Here is a 21,226-nt window from a genome sequence, read left to right as displayed (position 1 = left end):
CAACCTTCACCTAACATGTACTCATTTAAAGAGATATTCTCGGTCTTTTCCACAGAATAAATTTTCCTGAATGCTCCACACCTAAATCATATTCTCCCTCGTTAATTTTTATCACAGGATCCTTTTCCATTGTTAGCATACTTATGTTTTTCTTGATTTAATATTTGCTCCCTCCACTTGACTACAAGCTCAATGAGAGCATGCACCATGCACATCACATGTATATGACATCACATCAACCAAACCCAAATTTTTTTCTAGGGCACTGCATTAATTCCCTAGGGCCGCCATAATAAAGCACTACAACCTGGGGGGCTTAAACAACAGAAATGTATTGTCTCACAGTTCTGGACGCTAGAAGTCTGAAATCAAGCTGTCTTCAGGGTTGTTTCCTTCTGAGGCTTGTGAAGGCAGGATCTGTTCCAAGTCTCCCTCCTAGCTTCCAGTAGCCCCTGGCATTCCATGGCTTGGAGATGGTGTTCTCCCTGTGTCTTCACATTGTCTTCCCTCCATATGTGTCTGTGCCTGTGTCCAATTCTGCCCACTTTTGAGGACACAGTCGTATTGGATCAGGACCCACCTTAACTCGATCATCTGCAGGGACCCTATTTCCAAATAAGGTCACATTCACAGGCACTGGAGGTTAGGACTCCAGCATCTTTGCACAGTTTAACCCATGACAAACATTAACCTTTCATCTTCCTGGGTAATATCTATGACCCAAATGACATCACATCAAACTATTTTTTTCTAGGACACTAATTGTTATTTTTTTTCTTCTATCACACTACACAGAAGAAAAGTCAGCCACAGAGCTGCTTCTACTCCTGGGCTTCTGAAAGCCACTGGAGAGTATCACACAATCCTGCAAGCAAGCTGAGGGTAGAAATTAGGTCCTTCCTTTCACTTCAGATGCTATTTGACCTCACCGCCCACCAGAGCCTGTCCTACTCTCAGCAGGTGATCTGGTTTCTGCTCCAGAAAAAAATAAACGTCAGAGGGTCTTGAATCATTTACCTTTGCACCTATTCCCACCCACCTCACTCAATAAGCAACCATATACCTATAAATATATATGTATTTTTCCTCTTTTCCTTCTTCTTCAGAAGAATAAGTGTCAATCCTCCTGCCAAGTCTTATCCTTCCAGCCACGCTCCTAGCACATTCCCACCCATCTCTTAAGTTATGCTTTGTCATTAATCTCCTCTTTTAAAAAAAAAAAACTTTTTTTTTCCTTTTATTTGCATTTATCTTTTGCAGCATTTCTTCAGTTTCTTCTGGGATATCTTTTTCTTCTGTGCAACCTGCTCTTCTGCTTTAGAAACAATCTGTTCTTTTTCAGTAAGGATCATCTCGGTGGGGCTGGGAGAGCTTATGTATGGGATGATCCAACCATGAGCTCTGTAAGTCCTGCACCAAATCCTGGCGGCTTTGTTCACCTGGATGTTCTCAATGACCACAAAATCTACATTTAAGCCCTTAACTTCAGCATTACTCTGCATTTTTGAGCATGTGCAGTAAAAATTCAACACTTTTTTTGGGCCACCGACCCTGCGTCCAGCCCCACTGTTTGGCCTGGACACACCTACCAACTCCACCATTGTAATGATGGAATGGCGCACCGCGCAGGCTCAGCGGCCATGGCTCACGGGCCCAGCCACTCCGCGGCATGTGGGATCTTCCCGGACTGGGGCACGAACCCGTGTTCCCTGCATCGGCAGGCAGACTCGTAACCACTGCACCACCAGGGAAGCCCCACATTGCTTCTTTAAAGTGACATCCTTCAAATACTTGGTGGCTTTTCGGATATGCATACCCTTAATGGCCTGGGCAGTTTCACAAGTGTTCTTAAAGTGAACACAAAGATTTGAACCTCCTGACCTGCATGATTTTGTGGGGTTTTCTGGGTGAAGTGAATAGCGAACCACTTTTAGAGGTCACCTCAGGCCGCTTACTGGAAAAGGAATCAAAAAAATAAAACTTTTGGTTGTAAAATACATAAATAACACATGTACAAAAAACCCACAAGACAAATATAGGGCTTCACAAATTATTATAAGCTTAACCCCATAGTAAACACCACCCAGATAATAAAACACAACTTTGTAGCCAACCAAGAAATACTTCTCTATACCCCCATCCCAATCATAACCCTCGCAAGTTACAACCCTTGACTTTTATTGTAATCATGTCCCTGAATTTCTTTCTATTTATGCCAACCAATTGAGCAAACTACAATTTACAAATCTTACAAAACTAAAATTTCATTTTGCTCATTTTTTATTTGAGATATCATTTGGTCTCTGTTTATCTGTGTGTTCTCCCTCCTGCTCTCTTACAATTTACCTGTTGAATAGCCTAGGATCCCTGACCTGCAGATTTACCCACAACCTGGATTTTCTTGACTGTGTACTCACTCACGGTGACGTTGAACTTGTACCTCTGTCCTCATATTTCCTGGAGATTAGCAGCTGGATCCAGAGGCTTGGTCAGGCTCGGGTTCAACCCCTTTACCATAACTACAAGTTTTCTTGTGTCTTTTCATCAAAATCTCATAATAGGGCTTCCCTGGTGGCACAGTGGTTAAGAATCCGCCTGCCAATGCAGGGGACATGAGTTTGAGCCCTGGTCCGGGAAGATCCCACATGCCACTGAGCAACTAAGCCCGTGAGCCACAACTACTGAGCCTGCGTTCTAGAGGCTGTGAGCCACAACTACTGAAGCCCATGCTCCTAGAGCCTGTGCTCTGCAACAAGAGAAGCCACCGCAATGAGAAGCCCACGCACCACAACGAAGAGTAGCCCCCGCTCGCCACAACTAGAGGAAAGCCCTCGTGCAGCAATGAAGACCCAACACAGCCAAAAAAATAAATAAATAAATAATAAAAATTAAAAAAAAAAATCTCATAATATCTGGTTGTGCCTCTTTTTGTGCTTTCAGTAATCATTAACTCTCAGATCCATTAATTCATCAAGGGTTGAAAAGGGGTGATATTTTAATTGCCAATGGCAGTTTTTACAGAATAAATGTAACAATTCTAAAATTCATATAGAACCACAAAAGATCCCAAATAGCCAAAATAATGCTGAGAAAGAACAAGAAAGCTGGAGGCATCATGCTTCTTAATTACAAACTATATTATAAACCTATAGTAATCAAAACAGTATGGTACTGGCATTAAAAACAGGCACATACACCAATGGAACAGAAATAAGAGCCCATGCATATACGATCAACTAATATTTTACAAGAGAGCCAAGAACACTCAATGGAGAAAAGATAGGGAGATGCAAATAAAAAACACAATAAGATATCACTTCACACCTGTCAGGATGGCTATCATCAAAAAGACAAGAGATAACAAATGCATATGAGGATGTGGAGAAACGGGAAGCCTGATACACAACTGATGGAATGTAAATTAGTGCAGCCACTATGAAAAACAGTATGGAGGTTCCTCAAAGATTAAAAATGGAACTAACAACCCCAATATTCACAGCAGCATTATTTACAATACCCAACATATGGAAGCAAACTAAGTGTCCATCAACAGATGAATGGATAAGGAAGATGGGACGGATACGCGCGCGCGCACACACACACACGCACACACATACATATATAATCAATGGCAAATGAGATTTTGCCATTTACAACAACATGGATGGACCTAGAGGGTATTATGCTAAGCGAAATAATTCAGACAGAGAAAGACAAGTATCATTATGACATCACTTATATGTGGAATCTACAAAATAAAACAAACAAATGACTATAACAAAAAAGAAACAAGACTCACAGCTATGGAGAACAAACTAGTAGTTACCAGTGTGAGAAGGAAGCAGAGAGGAGCAAGTCAGGGGGAGGGGATTAAGAGGTACAAACTACTATGTGGAAAATAAGCTACAAGGATATATTGTACAACACAGGAATTATAGCCAATATTTTATAATAACTATAAATGGAGTATAACCTTTAAAAAATTGTGAACCATGGGCTTCCCTGGTGGTGCAGTGGTTAAGAGTCTGCCTACCGATGCAGGGGACACGGGTTCGTGCCCCGGTCCGGGAAGATCCCACATGCCGTGGAGCGGCTGGGCCCGTGAGCCATGGCCACTGAGCCTGCACATCTGGAGCCTCTGCTCCCCAGCGGGAGAGGCCACAACAGCGAGAGGCCCGCGTACTTCAAAAAAAAAAAAAAAAATTGTGAATCACTATGTTGTACACCTGAAACTCACATAATATGGTACATCAACTATATTGTAACTAATAAAAATCATCACTAAAACTATTACTAAAAGATGCACTTCATAAAGCAGTAAATTAAGCCCAGAGAGAAAAAATAAGATGAAAAAGCATTAATAAGGAAATTATTTACATCAGAGAATATTATAAGCAACAACTATTAAAATAATAAAATATATAAATAAGTAATTTAGAGGTATAAAAATAAGGTTAAATTAAAATATTAAACACAACATGAAAGGTGAGCAGAAAACTACTGCACTAAAACATTCCAAGTCTTTGAATTATTGGAAGAAGATGAAGATAATGATTAACTTTAGACATTTTTTAACCAAGTTTACTGGTTAAAAATAAATCTCTATTAGAATAAAAATAGAACGTGTAACTTCGAAACCAAAGGAAGCATAATCAGTACAAGCAAAAATCAATCAATAATCACTTAATCAATAAAACGGTAAATAAAAAGCACAAAAAAGACAGAAATAAATTGTCACTTATCCAAGTAAATATAAATGGACGATAATTATCAGTTAAAAGACAGAGGTTTTAAGATTGATTTTTTTAATCTGTATAATAAGAGTGAAAACAACACCGAAAGACAAAGAAAGGTGGGCTATAATAGTCAGAAAAAATAATGTCAATTCTAGCAAAAACTGCTGATTTTACATCCCAGTATACTTTCTCCTATTTTTCTTTAATAATCAGCCAGAGCACAGGGCCACTGGGGACTTTCACTCTTTAGTTGCAGCTGAGCAGTCCATTCACTAATGAGCTTTATGATTTCATATCTCTTAGCAGCCGTAAATAATGAGGCCCACAAATTAGATGCACATTGCTGGGCAGAAACACCTAAGACGCTCCTGATTTACAAAGATCAGGGCTCTGATATGTGCTGTGTCCTTTAGCTTTGTTTTTTAATGCCATAAAAGTGGGCACCTACAGTACGTTTAGAATTATTATATCTTCCTGTTTCTTACCATTATGTAGTGACATTCTTTGCCTTTTTGCCCATAAACATTGTTATAGTTTTTTGTTGTTATAGTTTTTTGCTTCAGGTCCTCTTTTTGCTAATGTTCATGTAGCTTTACCAGGTTTCTATGAAATATAATTTTCCTGTGGTGACACTTAGGATCTGGTATAATGTAAGTAATGGGAAACCCCAAAATAAAAGTGACTTAAATAAGATAGAATTCTCTCTCATATAAAGGAGACCTAGAAGGAAGTTGAAATGGCTACCAAACTGAGTAGCTGAAAACTACTAAATGTCCTCATATCTCTGATGCCACCAACAAGTCATGTTCAGCTTAGCCTAGGAGGAGACTATCTGCATCCCACAGCACCAAGTCGCTGAACACAGTGAGGAGCCTTTCTGTCTTTAAAAGATGATAGATAGAAGGTATGGACATGTACTCCACCTACCACATAAGCCTCAAAGTTAATATTATTTCAACTTTAGGAAGCATGTATTAGGACACAAACCAAGGAAAACCAATGTAAGATGTGTGGACTTCAAACCCGTATCAATAAAATGCATTATTCTCTGGCCACCCCTCATCAGTGTAATCGTGATCATAAAATACTCCAACCGTGTCCATCCTCCAGCAGTGCATGAGGGGCTCAAAGTACTCTTGCTGCAACCCAGCTGACATAGAATATTTCAACCCCGTGATGACTGTTTCCCATCATAAATCAATATATTATGATACATGTTTTGTAAATAAATCTGATGAGCCTGGTTTATGTGAATCTAGACCCTGGGGGATGGATATGCTTTGGGAGAGTGGAAAACCAAGACACAGACCCTGGATTATGGCAAATACACAAGTGTAATGAGTACCCCAGAGTCAGACCACTCTTCTTCACATACTGACATTACCTCTCCCCTCAACATCTGCATAGGCTTCGCTTGTACAATATCACTGTCTTATTAATAGTTCTATAGTGGACACTACCAGCTTGAGCAATGTTTCAGTGTAAGGGATAAGCCAACAGAGGCGTTGCCTAATGAGTTGACTGAACACTTGAAACAACCTTCTAACTTCCTTAACTCGAATCCTGCCCCGACATCCATCCCACACAGAACTGCTCAATGGGTCCATCCAAAAGACAAGTCAGACCTTCCCATGTCCTCACACTCCCTTCAGGAGTGCCTCTATAATACACTCAGTCTACAGTTGTTAACATTTCACTTATGGGGGGAGGGATAAACTGGGAATTTGGGATTAACATATACACACTACTATACATAAAACAGATAAACAACAAGGACCTAATGTATAGCACAGGGAACTATATTCAATATCTTCTAATACCATGAAAAGAACCTGAAAAGAATATATATATATATATATATATATACCCTCCAGAAAGTAGGCAAAGAAGAAACTTACCTCAACATAATAATGGCCATATATGACAAACCCGCAGCCAACATCGTCGTCAATGGTGAAAAACTGAAACCATTTCCACTAGGATGAGGAACAAGACAAGGCTGCCCACTCTCACCACTATTATTCAACATAGTTTTGGAAGTTTTAGCCACAGCAATCAGAGAAGAAAATGAAATAAAAGGAATCCAAATCAGAAGAGAAGAAATAAAACCGTTACTGTTTGCGGATGACATGATACTCTACATAGAAAATCCTAAAGATGCTACCAGAAAACTACTAGAGCTAATCAATGAATCTGGTAGAGTAGCAAGATACAAATTAATGCACAGAAATCTCTTGCATTCCTATACACTAATGATGAAACATCTGAAAGAGAAATTGAGGAAACACTCCCATTTACCACTGCAACAAAAATAATAAAATACCTAGAAATAAACTTACCTAAGGAGACAAAACACCTGTATGCAGAAAACTACAAGACACTGATGAAAGAAATTAAAGATGATACAAACAGATGGAGAGATATACCATGTTCTTGGATTGGAAGAATCAACATTGTGAAAATGACTCTACTATCCAAAGCAATCTACAGCTTCAGTGCAATCCCTATCAAACTACCACTGGCATTTTTCGCAGAACTAGAACAAAAAATTTCACAATTTGTATGGAAACACAAAAGACCCCGAATAGCCAAAGCAATCTTGAGAACGAAAAATGGAGCTGGAGGAATCAGGCTCCCTGACTTCAGACTATACTACAAAGGTACAGCAATCAAGACAGTATGGTACTGGCACAAAAACAGAAATATAGATCAATGGAGCAGAATAGAAAGACCAGAGATAAACCCACACACATATGGTCATCTTATCTTTGATAAAGGAGAAAAGAATATACAATGGAGAAAAGACAGCCTCCTTCAGTAAGTGGTGCTGGGAAAACCGGACAGCTACATGTAAAAGAATGAAATTAGAACACTCCCTAACACCATACACAAAAATAAACTCAAAATGTATTAAAGACCTAAATATAAGGCCAGATACTATCAAACTCTTAGAGGAAAACATAGGCAGAACACTCTATGACATAAATCACAGCAAGATCCTTTTTGACCCACCTCCTAGAGAAATGGAAATAAAAACAAAAATAAACAAATGGGACCTAAGGAAACGTAAAAGCTTTTGCACAGCAAAGGAGGCCATAAACAAGACAAAAAGACAACGCTCAGAATGGGAGAAAATATTTGCAAATGAAGGAACTGACAAAGGATGAATCTCCAAAATATACAAGCAGCTCATGCAGCTCAATATCAAAAAACAAACAACCCAATCCAAAAATGGGCAGAAGAGCTAAACAGACATTTCTCCAAAGAAGATATACAGACTGCCAACAAACACATGAAAGAATGCTCAACACCATTAATCATTAGAGAAATGCAAATCAAAACTCACACCAGTCAGAATTGCCATCATCAAAAAATCTACAAACAATAAATGCTGGAGAGGGTGTGGAGAAAAGGGAACCCTCTTGCACTGTTGGTGGGAATGTAAATTGATACAGCCACTATGGAGACCAGTATGGAAGTTCCTTAAAAAACTAAAAATAGAACTACCATACAACACAGCAATCCCACTACTGGGCATATACTATGAGAAAACTATAATTCAAAAAAGAGTCATGTACCACAATGCTCACTGCAGCTTTATTTACAATAGGCCAAACATGGAAGCAACCTAAGTGTCCATTGACAGATGAACGGATAAAGAAGATGTGGCACATACATACAATGGAATATTACTCAGCCATAAAAAGAAATGAAATTGAGTTATTTGTAGTGAGGTGAATGGACCTGGAGACTGTCATACAGAATGAAGTAAGTCAGAAAAAGAAAAACAAATACCATATGCTAACACATATATATGGAATCTAAAAAAAAAAAAAATGGTTCTGAAGAACCTAGCGGCAGGACAGGAGTAAAGACACAGATGAAGAGAATGGACTTGAGGACACAGGGAGGGGGAAGGGGAAGCTGGGACGAAGTGAGAGAGTGGCATGGACATATATTCACTAGCAAATGTAAAATAGATAGCTAGTGGGAAGCAGGCACATAGCACAGGGAGATCAGCTCAGTGCTTTGTGACCACCTAGAGGGGTGGGATAGGGAAGGTGGAGGGAGACGCAAGAGGGAGGGGATATGGGGATATATGTATACATATAGCTGATTCATTTTGTTATACAGCAGAAACTAACATACCATTGTAAAGCAATTATACTGCAATAAAGATGTTAAAAAAAGAATAGACATATAGATACATTTATGTATTACTTAAATACTTCCCTGTATACCTGAAACATTGTAAATCGACTATACTTCAGTAAGTTTTAAAAAAAGAATCTGAAAAAGAATACATATAACTGAATCCCTCTGTTGTATACGTGGAACACTGTAAATCAACTGTACTTCCATAAAAAATAAAATTAAATAAATTTTCACTCATGGTCCTTTGTAACCTGGCTCTACCTCCTTCTCCAGCCTTATCTGTAACCACCCCCCATGTTCTAGTGATACATAAATGTGTGTTCATACCGGCACACACCAAACTTTTCTATACCTCTCTCCCCCGAGCCTATGGATCTACTGATTGTTCCTAGAGCCCTCTTTCTTGTACTTCCTGGATAATCCCTACTTACCCTTAAAGATTCTACTCCAGAGTATCATCTCCTCCAGGAGTCCTTCCCTGTTTCCCTCAAAGCTCAGTTTCATGCCCCAAGTTTCCATAGCACCCTGTACATAAATCCTGTAGCACAGCTTTTACCTCATCATACTAAAATTATAACCTATGGCCCATGCAACTGTGAGCGCAGAGTTTTCTCTCTTCTTTACGTCCCTGGAACCCAGAACAGTGCCCGGCATAAAGTGCCACTAATTTCAGTGGCCACGTGAATGGAACGGAACTGACTCTCCCCCTTTTCCTGCTCTCTTGAGTGCTCTACTTCCACGCGCCATGCTACATGTCTCCTCCACACCCACAGTGATCCTGGCCCTTCCGTAGTTTCCCACATTGGGTCTGTGCCTCACTTCTTACAGATATGAGTCTGAGTAAGGGAAGGGTGGGCTGCTGATCTGCCCATACTTATGAGTAAGGCTGAATATGTGTCACATACCAGGCACATGACCAGTGTTGCAGAACTGCCTTTCTCCACAGCCCCTCATAGAAATCCTTGGAGATACGGACAGCCCAGTTAGCTACAAGTGTGCTAAGAAATTTGAGGACGGGGAAGAGACTTCAATGCCCAATGGAAAAAATCATGTTCTCTAGGCCATCTAGCAGAAGCTAAGGAAGAAGGCAAACTAGCCCTGGGGACTTCTGGGCATCAGTCCCAGTGGCATAAGGCCATCTGATCTTGAAAGAAGGTACTGAGAACATTCTTCCCTGCGTGTGGCCAGGGACCAGTTCCCAGCCAATATCTCCTCACAGAATGTCCTAAGACTCCAGACATAATCAAATCTTGCTAAAGGCAATAAACTGATTCACCTGATCACACAGCCCCTTCCAGGCAGATGTGTCTCTTTGATCACTTGGGACAACCAGACCCCACTTTCCTCTCTGAACTTCTCCAGGTCCAGAGAGTGATTTCTTCATTATTCTCATGTCGAAGGAGCTGTTATGTGTAGCCAGCTGGATTTTCCTACTTGGGTTTGGACTTGGGTTTTGGTCTGAAATTGTCTCTCAGAGCTTGCAGGGTGTTAGAGACACTGAAACTATGATCTTAATCCTCACTCTAAGTCCTGCCCCAGCAAACAGTTAGAAGAACATGGGTAAAAGAGTGGAAGGTTCTGGACCATGCTCTAGGAGAGCCAAGATTTAGGTCAAGTTTTGCCAGTAATCAGAGGAGCTGCTGTGCTCAGACCATTTGTTCCTGTTCCTCTGCCCCCAGTCGCTGCAGCCTCCGCTGCTTTTGGGCCTACCAGCCTAAAGAAAGAGTCTGAAGTCCCCCAGTTGCTAAGGAGACGGCAGCAATGCACTCCTACCCTCTGACTTCCATGGAGTCTCCTATCAGCTCTATATGGCAGAATGGGTCATACTGAAGCCCCAACCGTCCAGCCCAGCTTGAAACAAGGGTCTCCCCATCTTCCACTGGGAAGTTCTAGTGTCTGAACCTTCATCAGATATGGGAGGCCACCTCCTTGCACTGACCCGGATCTTCCTCTTGACACGTGTGCTTCCAGATAAGGGGATGGGTGTAAGTTAAGCTGGGCCACGGGAATAGGTCTCAGGCCTTCCCTGAGACTGACATCTCCACGGATTCTCCAGGGATGAGCTGGATGTGGGGCAAAGATCCTGCAAGAGGAGGCTGGTCTAGGGAAATGAATCTTTAAACCTTGCGATCCAGCGCTCTGTTGTGAAACCTTGGGCTCCCGGTCAAAACCTCAGGCACCATCCCTCCCTACTCCCGCGTTCCTAAGCCCCAGAGATTAACCACAGAAGTTAAAAGGAAAGGAGCTCTGTGTGCCCACTGGTATCTTCCGGGATTAGTGAGATAGGAGGACTTTTTTTTAATCCCAGGGATTTTTCACTATAGGAAACAGAATCTTTTCCAACTTGATTCTGGGTAAAGTATTCATTATAACATGAATACACTGAGCATTTTGCAGTCCACGAAGGCAGGTGTACAGCAGATCATACATCACAAAAGAGAACCATCAAACAAGCAAGGTTGTAGCAACATAAGGGTTCTGTTGTTGAAATAGGAACGGAATCCCTTGGGGAGCCCTGGCAAAGCAGTACCCTCAGAAGCACACCTGGGAAAGATATTTTCTGAGGGTAATCCATCCCTGACCCTCACCTAAACTTTTTCCAATGAAAAATCTGTGTGCTTGGGCTTCCCTGCAGGCGCAGTGGTTGAGAGTCCTTCTGCCGATGCCGGGGACACGGGTTCGTGCCCCGGTCCGGGAATATCCCACATACCGCAGAGCGGCTGGGCCCATGAGCCATGGCCGCTGAGCCCGAGCGTCCGGAGCCTGTGCTCCACAGCGATAGAGGCCACAACAGTGAGAGGCCCGCGTACCGCAAAAAAAAAAAAAAAAAGCTGTGTGCCTGCTAGAATAACCAGATTTTCAGCTATTCCTTGCTTCTGTGTTCTTTCCACTATCCATGGCCTGCCTTTACACCGGTACAAAAGTTTGGGTAGGAATCGTAAAAGAAACCATTCTATCTCATTTATTCCCATTTGGAGCGCCCAATTTAAGTATGGGACCCCACATACAGAGTGAGTTTTCTTTGAGCTTCCCCATCCAACGAGACTCGATTTCCACGTCTTTCATGGGCCTCAAGCTCTGCCGTGCCACAAACCTCATGCAACTTTTATGGCTTCTTTACTTTATGTGCCTTTTTTTTTTTTAACCGCTTACCTGTCTTCAAAAACCTTCTCTTGTTCCTGCGTAGGGTGACTACCCTATGATATTTATTTCTAACATAAGGTCACCCTCCGTAGCAGACAATAATAGCAAATAACTGATAACGTATACTTTGCTCTCTCCACCCCCCGTCGCGGCAGCCTCCGCTGCTTTCACGCCTAGCACCCTGAAAATAAAAAAAAGAAAACAAGGTTTTTTAAAAACCCTAAAACGCTTTAAAATCTAAAAAAAGACGGGGGCGGAAGAGCGAATTCTCCCCGAAGAACCCGCGGGGAAGTCACTTTCGCACACTTCCAGAACCTGGGCGACCATTGGTCCCCAACCGAAAAGCTAGCGGTGAGCCGCCCGCGTGCCCGCGCCCACGCGCCTCCTCCCGCCGCCCTCGCCCGCGCACACCGCGCGTCCGCGTACAGGAGTCCGACCACCATGTTTCCGCGCAATACGTGTCCGCCCACCAAGCGTCTGCGCACCAGACGTCCGCCCACCACGTTTCCGCGCACTACGTGTCCGCCCACCACGCGTCTGCGCACCAGACGTCCGCCTGCCACGTGTCCGGGCACCAGGCGTCCACCCACCACGTTTCCGCGCACTACGTGTCCACTCACCACGCGTCTGCGCACCAGATGCCCGCCCACCACGCTTCCGCGCACTACGTGTCCGCCCACCACGCGTCTGCGCACCAGACACCCGCCCACCACGCTTCCGCGCACTACGTGTCCGCCCACCACGCGTCTGCGCACCAGACACCCGCCCACCACGTGTCCGCACACCACGTTCCGCTCACTACGTGTCCCCCCACCACGGTCTGCGCACCAGGCGTCCGCCCACTACGTGTCTGCGCACCACGCGTCTGCGCACCAGGCGCTCGCCCACTACGTGTTCGCCCGCTACCTGTCCGCGCAGCGCGCCTGAGCGCTGCGTTGATTCTACTCGGCGTGGGAGGCGGATACGCCCAGGGCTTGCCTTTGCCGAGTTGGTATGTACGTATATTTGGTTTCCCTCTTACCCGGGCTGCTGTAATTTTAAACCCCGGGAGCCCGAGGCCTGTATTTATACAGAAATGTGTTTCTCGAGGCCACCGTGCGTACCCTTGGGTCGCCTCTTGGAAGTATTTGTGTCGTTTGCAGGGGAGTCCCCGTTTTAATTTTGTGTGTGTGAGTGTGTGTGTGTGTGTGAGATTCAACGCATAATGACATTTATTAAAATTTTTAAATACACAGGAAAACAATGCTACATCTTGTTAAAAGCCACCCTCATATATAAAGACATACCAGACACATTAGAATGGAAGGGAGGGAACGAGAATGGAGACAAGGGACGAGAGGAGGGAGTCCTCGTTCTGATCAGTGATTACAGGGTGCTGTGAAGTCATTGGGAAAGAGGAACTCCATTCTGGGACCTTGAGAACAGCAATATAAACGGATAGTCAAATGGGTTAATAATATAAGTTGATCAGGAAGGAGCTCCCTGAAGAAATGGCATTTCACTTGAGACTTGAAAGATAATCGTTCCTGATCTCAGGTGGTACATTTTCTTTCATTTCTTTTTTTTTTTTCTTTTTGGAGTAAAATTGCTTTACAATGTTGTGTTAGTTTCTGCTGTACAGTGAAGTGAATCAGGTATATGTATATCCCCTCCCTCTTGGACCTCCCTCCCATCCCCCCCAGCCCACCCCTCTAGGTGGTCACAGAGCACTGAGCTGTGCTCCCTGTGCTCTACAGCAGGTTCTCAGTAGCTATCTGTTTTACACATGGTAGTGTATGTCAAACCTAATCTCCCAATTCGTCCCACCCTCCCCTTCTCCCCCATGTCCACATGTCCGTTCTCTACATCTACATCTCTATTCCTGGCCTACAAATAGGTTCATCTGTACCATTTTTCTAGATTCCACATATATTCATTAATATACAATAACTTGTTTTTCTCTTTCTGACTTATTTCAGTCTGTATGACAGACTCTGGGTCCATCCACATCTCTACAGATGACCCAATTTCATTCATTTTTATGGCTGAGTAATATTCCATTGTATATATGTGCCACATCTTCTTTATCCATTCATCTGTCATTGGACATTTAGGTTCTTTCCATGTCCCAGCTATTATAAATAGTGCTGCAATGAACACTGGGGTACATGTGTTCTTTTAAATTATGGTTTTCTCAGGGTACATGCCCAATAGTGGGATTGCTGGGTCTTATGGTAGTTCTGTTTTTAGTTTTTTAAGGAACCTCCATACTGTTCTCCATAGTGGCTGCACCAATTTACATTCCCACCAACAGTGCAAGAGGGTTCCCTTTTCTCCACACCCTCTCCAGCATTTATTGTTTGTAGACTTTTTGATGATGCCCATTCTGACCGGTGTGAGGTGATACCTCATTGTAGTTTTGATTTGCATTTCTCTAATAATTAGTGATGCTGAGCATCTTTTTATGTGCCTCTTGGCCATCTGTGTGTCTTCTCTGGTGAAATGTCTATTTAGGTCTTCCACCCATTTTTTTAACTGGGTGGTTTGTTTTTTTGATATTGGGCTCCATGAGCTGTTTGTATATTTTGGAGATTAATCCTTTGTCCATTGCTTCAGACCAGGACAGCTGAAAATTAACAGACTCCCAGGGAGGGCCATATGAGCTTTGAGAGCCTGTGGTTTGGTAGTCTCTTGGGAGCCAGCCCCGAACTCCTCTCTCTGGCCCTCGGAGCCCCCTCCAGCTTCTCTGAGCTTCAGACCACGGCTCCAAGCAGAGCCCCTATTGTCCTGTGTGGTCCCGCTAAGATGTCCTCCTGGCAGGTCTGGGAGTGGTCAGGGCTGGGGAGATGAGCGCTGCTGCCAGCAGCTACCCCACGGCCCCCCGTGTATGGGTAACCTGCACTCGCACATCACTGAGGCCTCGCTGTGAGCAAAGTTCAGCCCTGCGGGGCGCCTGTGCTGTCCGTCTGTGTGGGCCACTCCCTGGGTTCTGCCTGCGTCCACTTCCAGCAGCCGGCTGAGCGGGCCTTGGAGACCACAAACTTTGATGTAAGGGAAAGCTGACCCGTATCACGTGGCCTCAGCGGATCCCTCTTTGAGAAAATCTGGTGTGGGAAACGTCTTCGTGAAGAACCTGGACAAATCTATACGTATCAAGGCACTTCGTGATTCTTTTTCTGCTTTTGGAAACATTCTGTCCTGCAAGGTAGGGTGTGATGAGACTGGCCCTAAGGGTTATTCCTTTGACCAAAGAGGCTGCCGACAAAGCCATCGAGAAGATGAAGGGCATGACCCTCAGTGACCACAAAGTGTCTGTGGGCAGATGGAAGTCTCGAAAAGAGCGGGAAGCCAAGCTTGGAGCCAAAGCCAAGGAATTCACCAACGTTTACATCAAAAACTTCGGGGAAGAGGTGGATGATGAGAGACTGAAAGAGCTATTCAGCCAGTTTGGTAAGACCCTAAGCGTCAAGGTAAGTGAGAGATCTCAGGGGGAAATCCAAAGGCTTTGGCTTTGTGAGACACAAAAAACACCAGGATGCCAACAAGGCCTTGAAAGAGACAAATGGAAAAGCGATCAGTGGGAAAGTCATTTTCCTCCACTGTGCACAGAAGAAAGTGAATCGGCAGGCCCCATTAAAGTGGAAATTTGAACCGCCGAAACAGGAGAGAATTGGTCACTGTCAGGGGGTGAATCTCTACATTAAGAACTTGGATGACACCAGTGGTGATGAGAAGTTCAGTAAGAGTTTTCTCCTTTTGGATCAGTCGCCAGTGCCGAGGGGGGCGCAGGAGGGTGGGGAGAAGCAAGGGTTTGGCTTTGTCTGCTCCATATGCCCCCAAGAGGCAAGCAGAGCAGTCACTGAGCGGATGCATCGTGGGCTCCAAGCCACTGTGTCACCCTGGCCCAGAGAAAGGCTCACCTGCCCAACCAGTATACACAGCGGGTGGCAGGGATGAGAGTGCTCTCCACCAATGCCATCTTAAAGCAGTCCCAGCCTGCAGCTGGGGGCTACTCTGTGCCAGCGGTTCCACAGACTCAGGGAAGCCCTCCGTGTTACACACCTAACCATCTAGCACAGATGAGACCTAATCCACGCTGGCAGCAAGGCTTCCAAGGAATGCCAAGTGCTATATGCCAGTCTGGGCCTCATCCAGCTCTTCGCCATCTGGCTGCATCTGGGTCTGAGTGCCCCGGACTGCTTGGCTATGGACTTCGTTGGCTAGCGCTGCCTAGCGAGGTGTGACTGATAGCTGCCTGTCTGGAGGTGGTCCCCCGGCTTTGCAGAACTTACCACCTCGTGCTGCTCGTGCTACTGCTACTCCTCGGGCTGCTGCACCTTACAAGTCCACCTCAAGGGTATCCCTCACCCTGCCGTACAGCCTCTGCAGACACCCCAGCCTGCAGTCCACGCACAGGGCCAGGAGCCGCTGAGCGCACCCACGCTGGCCGCCGCGGCACCTGCACCCCTCCACCCCGCCAGGAGCGGAAGCAGGTGCTGCGCCGGTGGACGTTTGCACCGGCTCATCCGGACCATGCACTCAAAATCCCCTTATGAGGGAGGGAGTGGGCTGTGGTTACTCAGTGGTGCACTAGGACCGTCGGTGGTGCTGGAGAACATCTGTTTCCTTGATCTCAGTGGTGGTTACACAGTGTTTGCTGTATGTTCAGTCACTAAGCTGCGTGTGTGATTTGTTTATTTTTCTTTATGTGTATTAAACTGCATCTTTTATCAATAATTTATGTTAAAAGTTTAAAAATAAGAACCACGGCAGAGCACAGTGGATTTTTAGGATAGGGTAACGATTCTGTATGATACTACAATGGTGGATAGATGTTATACATTTGTCAAAACTCACAGAATATACAACACCACAGGTGAAACTTAGTGTAAACTATAGATTTTGAGGGATACCGTGTGTCAGTGTAGGTTCATCGTTCGTAACAAACGTACCACTCTGGTGCAGGGTGTCGATAATGGAGGTGGTTGTACACGTGTGGGAACAGGAGGGAGCTGTCTGCACTTTCTACTCAATTTTCCTGTGAACCTAAAACTGCTCTAATAAATTGACTTTATAGATTCACAGGCATAGAGAACAGACTTGTGATTGCCAAGGGTGGAGTGGGGGAGAGATGGATTGGGAGTTTGGGGTTAGCAGATGCAAACTAGTACATACAGAATGGATAAACAACAAGGTCTCACTGTATAGCACAGGGAACTATATTCAATATCCTGTAGTAAACCATAATGGGAAAAAAAAGCATAATTTTAAAGTGGAGTTTAAGTCATTGCACTCAGGAAGGGTCTGACTAGTGAATGAGGCAACTGAAAATGAAGCATGCTCCTTAAACAGGGTAATTCATTTAGGGTTACATAGGATGTGCAGTGGATGTTTTTTTCTCAAAGGTAAGGACGATAATAAGGAGGGCATGAGAATTCCAGCAAATTAAGATAAAGGAAGAAAGCACCAACAGAGCAACACTAAATCCATTTGTGTTTCCCTGGCAGCTTAGCCCAACAAGACCTGGGAAAGAAGGTTGGAACACTTGGCTCACTTAGGAGAAACTCCTGCCCGAAGGTCAGGACAGTAATTTAATCAGGACATCTGTGGGTGGAAAGGAAAGAGTCTGTCCTGAACACATACTGATCCCCAGACACATATTAGATCTGCTTTTCCAGAACTGTGTGTAGGAGGGACTCAGAAGTATTTAGAAAATGTTAGGTTCATAGTTCCCATATTCCCTAATGCACAATTGAACAATCTCAAATATATGGAGGACAGAGTTCCGAACCGAGTATTAAGACAGCTGAACATTTGATGCCAGCACAGCCCACAGGTTGCTTCTTTCCTTTGTGCAAGCCCATTCACCAATCTGAGCCTTGTTTCCTCCATCTCTAAAAGAATAAGGTGTCACTACTAGCCTACGCTGTGTCTATGGCAGCAGATGGTGAGCATATGGCCTGGGTTCCGTGGGCGGGAATCATATGCCCAGTGCAGGGTCTCCTGGGAGCCTTTCCTGGGGACTGCAAGGGAATGCTCAGCCCTGATCTAGCACCGACCTCCATATTTCTAGTCCACTAGCCCACCATTTCTCTCCCACTCCCATTCCAACCTACAGCCGTGCTCTCAACCATACGCATTGTTGGAACCCAGAATAAAACTTTCCCAGCAGCATTTTGCATTCACTAAGAAGTCTCTTGGAGAGGGTCTGCAGAAGAGAAAGAAATACAGCTATAGTGGTGGTGGGATTTAATACAGAATAAGCACGAAGAGTAGCAGAAAGAGGAAGATGAGAGGAGAAGAAGGAAATCTATACCAGAATGAGCGTGATGCGTTTTTCAAGCTCTATTTCATTTCATCATCAAAAAAAACCCTCTTACAATGCACTTTTAGAGAAAAGGAAACTTATCTGAAAAAAAAAAAAACAGAAACACTAATTTGAAAAGATACATGCACCCTAGAGTTCATATTCATAGTAGCACTATTTACAGTATCCAAGAAGCAACCTAAGTGTCCATCAACAGATGAATGGATAAAGATGTGTTGTATATATACATACAATGGAATACTATTCAGCCATAAAAAAGAAAGAAATTTTGCCATTTGCAGCAACACGGATGCGGAGGATATTATGCTAAGTGAAATAAGTCAGACAGAGAAGGCAAATACTGTATGATATCATTTATATGTGGAATCTAAAAAAAATACAACAAACTAGTGAATATAACAAAAAAAGAAGCAAATTCACAGATTTTCAGAACAAACTAGTGGTTACCACTGGGAAGAAGGAAGAGGGGATGGGCAGTACAGGAGTAGGGAATTAAGAGATACAAACTATTAGGTATAAAATAAGCTACAAAGATGTTGTACAACAAAGGGAATCTAGCCAATATTTTATAATATATATAATATATTATTTTATAATAACTATAAATGGAGTATAACCTTTAAAATTTGTGAATCACTATATTGTACACCTGTAACTTCCATAATATTGTACAGCAACCATACTTCAATTTTTAAAAATAGTAAAAAAAAAAAAAAGAAAGAAAGAAGAGGCTGAAGCTCAGAGATGCTAACTAATTTATCCAAGGGCCTGTTAATCAGTAAAAAGGGAGTGTAATCAATAAAACTATGCTCTGTTGCCACTTTACAGACTCAGAATCCTACAGTCATGGGTCACTCGGGTACAAGCCTGCCTCAGGGGCAAGAATAAACCCTAAGTTCGTGTCTTCTCAACTCCCGGTCCCCCACCATCCCTCCAAGGAGGCAGACCTAATGAATGACCCTTCCCCAGATCCACGTCCCTGCAGCTCCAGGGAAGCGTTGTTCTACTCCACTCCCGGCAGAGGGCAGCCAATCCTGAACGTAGCACTGAACTGGCTCTTCCTGTCAAGGGCCAGGAGAGGGCTCTAACCCACCCACTCCAAAAAGAGAATCTTTCTCAGAACGCTCAAGGTTGCCAAACTCCAGCCAACATTTTATATCAACCGTTTGGAAAACGAAGACCCTCAGCGAACTTCCCTGGGGGAAAGATTCCCTGCAGCGTGGGCCTCCAACAGGAGAACAAATCCGCATGTGAAGAGAAGGCTTTCCCTTCTCCACTGTGTCTGAACACCTACGTAGCTCTTGGTCAGGCCACGACACCTTGAGATCCTTTGCTTCTTGGAACACTGTAAGTTCTTGCCGACTTCCTTTCTGGCCTGAAATTAAGCCTGTATTTTATCACATCACCTCTCTGGGCTCCTGTGTTCTCAGTTGGACCGGAAAAACGAGCAGACATTTTCCTGCCGTTTTTCCATCAGTGTACATTTGAAGTTACAGGGGAAGTGCCCAGGCCTGAGCGTGAGGATGCCTGGTCTCTGCTCCTGTTCTGCCTTGACTGTCCCTTCTTCTCCCATGATTTGTAGAAGAGGAAGTAGCGCCGAATGGCCTAGGGACTCTTTTTCCTCTAACCCTGAAGAAGCCTGTCTCCCCTGGGTGTCCTTCCAGATAGAATGAGGCCAGCGTCCAGCCCCACCCAGCCTTGCCCAGCACTATAAAGGAGGCTCCCAGACAGCCACCCCCAGGCAGTTGCAGCTCTGTGCCCTGCTCAACGATGAGGCTCTGTCTCTCTGGGTTACTCTTCCTCTTTGTGATCTCATTGCCTTCAGGTAAGATGATGGGTACAGGTCTGATCATGAAAATGAGGATCTTCTAAGGACTGAGGCACTTGAAAAGCCCTATTGGTGTAAGCCCAGCAGGGAGACACCAATATCAGATCAGCAGACTAGGGGCAAGAGGTGGGTCAGTGGTGTTCGACCCCTGCCCTGCTCCTCTGTCACTACATCCTGAAAACCTGCCAAAGCTTAAGAGACGGGAGCTCATTTCACCACATGCAGGGATCACTTTCCAGCTATCCAAATTCCTGTTTCCCTCAACTTCCTCTGATGAGCGTTGGACTCAGCGGCCCTCGCCGAAATGTAACAGCAGGTGAGAGGGTAGAGTCCTTCACCAGGAAAGAGAGGACAGCCCTAAGATCTCCCCCAGCCTCTTGAGGACTGATTTTTCTTTCTTGTGTGTGTGTGTTTTTCCCTTCAGGGAACGGCTTGTTTGGAAATGATGGAGTGGAAGTTCGTACTTGCACTGCGCTTGGGGGCAGATGTTTCTTCGGCTGTAGAATAGGATGGAAATGGGTTGCCTACTGTCACAATGTATTGTCTTGTTGCCTAAAACTGAGGAAACATCCTCCGCCTCAGGCCAATGAACCATGAGCCTCACCTCATGGGTCCACATTAAAAGGATACGCAGATGGCTAAATGGACAAGACCTCCAATCTGTGCGTAAGGATGGTGGACGAGCTATGGGTAGCAACTGTGCGTAAGGATGGTGGACGAGCTATGGGTAGCAACTGTGCGTAAGGATGGTGGACGAGCTATGGGCAGCAACTGTGCGTAAGCATGGTGGACGAGCTATGGGCAGCAAACGGGCGCCAGATGCTAACCAATGTACTGGCGAAATTCCAGGTGTGTTTTCCTAAAGGGCATCATGGCAAAAGGCATTCCTGTTCTACTTTCTGCCCTCCAGTTTCCAATCGATAACTCCTATGTCCCATTCAGAATCAGTTGATCAATACGTGACCACAGGCCCAAGGAGATGACATCCACTGAGCCTAATGACAATAGCTTACCATGTGCCAGTCCCACTTTTAAGTGGTTTACACGTGTTCAGTC

General features: G+C 44.4%; 1 protein-coding gene and 2 pseudogenes across 1 annotated transcript; 2 read left to right on the top strand and 1 right to left on the bottom strand.

Moving 5' to 3' along the window:
* Positions 1-1,247: 1,247 nt before the first annotated feature.
* Positions 1,248-1,912, bottom strand: LOC137228426 (large ribosomal subunit protein uL22-like; annotated as a pseudogene).
* Positions 1,913-14,860: 12,948 nt separating this feature from the next.
* Positions 14,861-16,703, top strand: LOC137228425 (polyadenylate-binding protein 4 pseudogene; annotated as a pseudogene).
* Positions 16,704-20,112: 3,409 nt separating this feature from the next.
* On the top strand, positions 20,113-20,925 carry DEFB136 (defensin beta 136). The gene is made up of 2 exons (XM_067742467.1): positions 20,113-20,167; positions 20,595-20,925. The coding sequence occupies exons 1-2, from the start codon at positions 20,113-20,115 to the stop codon at positions 20,765-20,767; spliced, it is 228 nt and encodes a 75-aa protein (XP_067598568.1). The 3' UTR covers positions 20,768-20,925.
* Positions 20,926-21,226: the final 301 nt, after the last annotated feature.

Source organism: Pseudorca crassidens, chromosome 7, assembly GCF_039906515.1.
Source record: "Pseudorca crassidens isolate mPseCra1 chromosome 7, mPseCra1.hap1, whole genome shotgun sequence".
NCBI lineage: Eukaryota > Metazoa > Chordata > Mammalia > Artiodactyla > Delphinidae > Pseudorca > Pseudorca crassidens.
This window is presented reverse-complemented; position numbering and strand designations above follow the sequence as displayed.